The sequence below is a fragment of the Arachis duranensis genome, chromosome 4, assembly GCF_000817695.3.
Source record: "Arachis duranensis cultivar V14167 chromosome 4, aradu.V14167.gnm2.J7QH, whole genome shotgun sequence".
Lineage (NCBI taxonomy): Eukaryota > Viridiplantae > Streptophyta > Magnoliopsida > Fabales > Fabaceae > Arachis > Arachis duranensis.
This window is the reverse complement of record NC_029775.3, coordinates 22,596,967-22,601,210: the sequence shown is the minus strand read 5'-3', so window position 1 is coordinate 22,601,210 and position 4,244 is coordinate 22,596,967. Positions and strand designations below refer to the sequence as shown.

Below are 4,244 nucleotides of genomic sequence, written 5' to 3'. Positions count from 1 at the left end.
ATTTTTATCGTTTGTATTTTTTAAAGTTATTTTTGTCCGCACCTAATTTTTTTAGAAATATTTTTATTGTTTACTTTGTATAGAGAATTAAAGAGATCAGATATATATTTGTTTCCATTTTGGGTTTATTCAGGAAATCCAAAGAATAATGATTTCTTCAAGCTGTGTGTTCCCCTATACAAGCATGCACTAGAAGGTAACTGGGAAGAAGCAAAGAAGATCCTAAAGAAAGATGAGAGGTTGAAGAATGCCTACATAGCAAATGGATGGCCTACAGTGTTACACATAGCAGCAGGAGCAGGTGTGGGTGAAAAGCATGTTCACTTTGTGCAACGACTGATGAAGGAATTTCTAGATGAAGGAGACTTATTGTTGGAAGATTACAATGGAAACACTGCGTTTTTCTTTGCTGCTGCATTTGGGAGCATGCAAGTTGTTGACTTGATGCTGGAGATGAATCGATCAGTGGCAAACGCTAGAGGTGTAAAAGGATTCACCCCTGTTCACTTTGCTGCATTGCAAGGCAGATGTGAAATGGCTTGGCATTTGTATGACATAACAAAACCAATATTCACAGAGGATGATTGGAACCAATTGTTCTTCAATTGTATCAACACTGGCCTCTATGGTACGCATTTGTTTTGTTAACATCTAATTTGGATCTTCTAAATTTTTAATTTTTAATTTAAAGAATAAAGTGTGATCTCTTACCTTAAATAGTTTTTCTCATATTTTTTTTTAGTCTTACCTATAAAATATAAAATAAATGGTGAGAGATCTTACTTTATTCTCTAAAATAAAATTTAAAATTTAAAGGACCTAAATTCAATGAAAATACACATGCTTAAAAATTTAAAATTTTCTTTTATTCCTTAGTCTCTCTCTTTCATAATATTTGTTTTGGAGCCATCCAATTAGGTATATACTAAAAATTAGTTACTAAATCAGTTATTAATATAGAATATATATTAAAATATAAAATATATATTAAAAATAAATTAAATATTATATATATTTATACATAAATACATAATAATTAATTTAATAGTTGATTTTTATTATTCATTTTGATTTTGGAAATGTAGGAGACATTTTAGGATAAAAACAACGTTTGATAGTGTTGATTCAAATATAAAATAAAAATAAAAGAAACTATTCACCTAATATTTTTTAAGGTTTAAAATTATATATATCTCATTTGTAATATTTAGGTTTGTTGTAATTTATTCTTTCGTTCCAAATTTTATCATTAATAATAATACAATGTTAAGGAAAAGAAAATAACTATAATATTGATTGTGTTAATTAAAATTTGTCTTGTGTGTGTGTGTGTTTTTCGGTTTTGGAATAATTATTATGTAACAGAGTGAGTATTATGTACCAAATTTAAGACAAGTATATTAATAATTGACTAGTGGGTTAACATCACGTTCAATTTTAAGTCAAATTCTTCAATAGCAAGCAATTATATTTAATCTCATTTTCTTCAACATTTATGTGTAATATTTTGCAGGCTTAGCCTTAGAAATGGCAGAAGCTAAACCAGAGCTAGCTTATGCAAGGGATTATCACGACGAGACAGCTTTGCATCTCTTGGCTAAAAATCATTCGGATTCTTGTTGCCAAAGTCCACACCATCAAAGCCACACCATCATGATCAACCCTGGTAAATCATTACATATTCATAATTCATTAAGATTTAAGACAAGCTACCTAGATTCATCAATGATAGTGACATGTTCACAATAATTCACCATGCAAGAGAGAAAATAGAAAGAGAAAGACAATGAAGGAGAATAAATTTAAGATTTTGAGATCCATAATTGACGTGGGCTTCAAAAAGTGGCTCTACCCCGCGGGGGCCAAAATTTTAGGAATTAGAATACTACTACTAACAAAAAATAAAATCTAAATAACTTAAAGTCTTGTTTAAGTTGATAGAAAGAGATATAAATGGTTATATCTTTAATATATTTTGTCAAATGTGAAGTAAGACCTTTTTTTTTACTGTTATTTGAATTTTGCACTTTTTTTAATTTTAATTTACCTTATGCTAAATTCTTTTTCTTTTGTAGTTTAACAATGATCAAATTTTAGACTTTTCGGTTATAAAAACTTTAATACCATATTATGATACTATTTTTTTAAAAAAATTTAAACAAATAAAAAGAAACACATGAATAATCATGATTATATCACTAACCATCCTAAATTAAAAATTTTATAACTGAACGAGCATATTCATTATATAAGTTGCTATGTAACATTGGCTATTCTATTGTTCTATTGCAAATTCCTTTCATTTCAAGTAACAAAACTTTAATAATATATTACAGGCATGAAGCAGGAAGTAGTTTATCAGTTGGTCAAAAGCCTTTGGAGCACAATTTGTAACAATTCCACTATGGATGGGATAATTGATATCATAGGCAAGCCATCTCAACCAATATTTGCTGCTGCAGAAGTTGGTAATTTTGGGTTCTTGTCAGAGCTTATTAGTGGCTATCCAAGCTTGATATGGGCAAGGGATGAGAAAGAACAACAAACTATAATTCACAAAGCTGTCAAGTATCGCCAGGCAAGCATCTACAATGTGATACATGAGATTGGTTCTCAAAAGGATATTATAGTGACTATGGTAGACACCAGTGGTAATACTCTCTTGCATTTGGCTGCACAAATAGCACCACCAAGCAGACTTGAACTAGTTTCTGGAGCAGCTTTTCAGATGTGCCTTGAGTTAGTATGGTTCAAGGTATGAGTTAAACCCTATCTGTTGATACCAGATTGGACTATCTATCTGTACCTGCCCGTATAATTCTATAACTAATATGTAAGAAAAATATATGATTTCTTATTCTACATGTAGTTTGAACAAGTAGTTAACCGTTGTTTATGTTTAAGGCTTCATTAAGCAAAGATAATATTGGTATACTTAATTAAAAGTTCATGCAACATACAGGAAGTAAAGAAGATAATGCCACCATCCTTTATAAAATCAACAAACTCAGAAGGCTTAACTGCTGGAGAGTTATTCACAAGGGAGCACACACAGTTGCGAAAAGATGCAGAGGCTTGGATGAAAAGCACAGCAGAGAATTGTATGCTGATTGCAACCGTCATTGCAACGGGGGTGTTTGCTGCTGCAATAAGCATACCAGGTGGTGTTGACGATGCAAAAGGGAAACCAAACTACTTGAAAAAGCCTTCATTTTTGGTGTTTGCAATCTCAGATGCAGCTGCATTTATCTCGTCAGCAGCTGCAATATTAATATTCTTGTCCATTCTTGTTTCGCGTTATGCTGAGTCTGATTTCTACAAGTCACTGCCCTTGAAGCTCATATTTGGATTGGTAGCGTTGTTCTTCTCAATAACAAGCATGATGGTAGCAGTTGCAAGTGCCTTCTTCATTACTTACTATTATGACTCAGATTGGGTTCCTGGTTTTATTTCTGCGTTTGTGTGTCTACCAATACTTCTTTTCATATTTTTGCAGTTTAAATTATGGTATGTGATAATGTATTCAACGTTTTATTGTAAGAATCTTTTTAAGCCAGACAAGAAAATGCTTTATGTATTGAAAGATTAGAGATGTAAATTGAGGTGTATTCTATTTCGTCAAATTTATTGTATTCTAATTTTTTTTTTTAAAGTCATGTTAGGAAGAATTTAAAAGTTCGAGTAATTGCGAATATTATTCTATAACTGAATGTTATTTGGTGAATTAGAGAGTTAACAATTTTTATTTTTTCACACACAACAAATGTATTCTTAAAAAATTCAAAAAATTCTATATCTCGTAATAAAGTATAAAGAACCAACTTTTAGGTAGCGTTTGTTTTGAGGTACTGAGATAGAGATCGAGAGACTGAGACTCAATATCGTGTTTGTTAGTTCAGAGACTGGTACTAAAATTTCTGTTTCTGTTTCTAAAATTTCAGTACCTCCAAAAAGTAGGGACACAGGGGACTGAAATTTTTAGAGATGAAGACTAAAACTTTAATAACATTTTATATCTAAAATACTTTCATTTCAACTAATTAATTCCAATTTTACCCTTTATGCAAATTAAATTAGAGTTTCATTCTTGTTTCATTTCATGTCTCCTATTTTACATCAAACAGAATACTGAGATTTATTTTAATCTCTGCCTCTTAGTCTTTGTCTCTCAGTCTCAGTCTTTTCGTATCTGTTGCTCCACCAAACACTACCTTAGATAACTAACTTTATGGTTTATGTTTATA

General features: G+C 30.8%; 1 protein-coding gene across 1 annotated transcript in view; it reads left to right on the top strand.

Annotated features, from left to right (window-relative positions):
• Positions 1 to 3,600, top strand: part of LOC107484016 (uncharacterized) — a gene marked incomplete in the record, with an annotated part of 33,186 nt that extends 29,586 nt beyond the window's left edge. Inside the window, 2 exon segments of the mRNA XM_052260384.1 lie at positions 2,352 to 2,755; positions 2,963 to 3,600. Coding sequence (XP_052116344.1) covers positions 2,352 to 2,755; positions 2,963 to 3,589 — 1,031 coding nt within the window.
• Between the last annotated feature and the right edge of the window lie 644 nt (positions 3,601 to 4,244).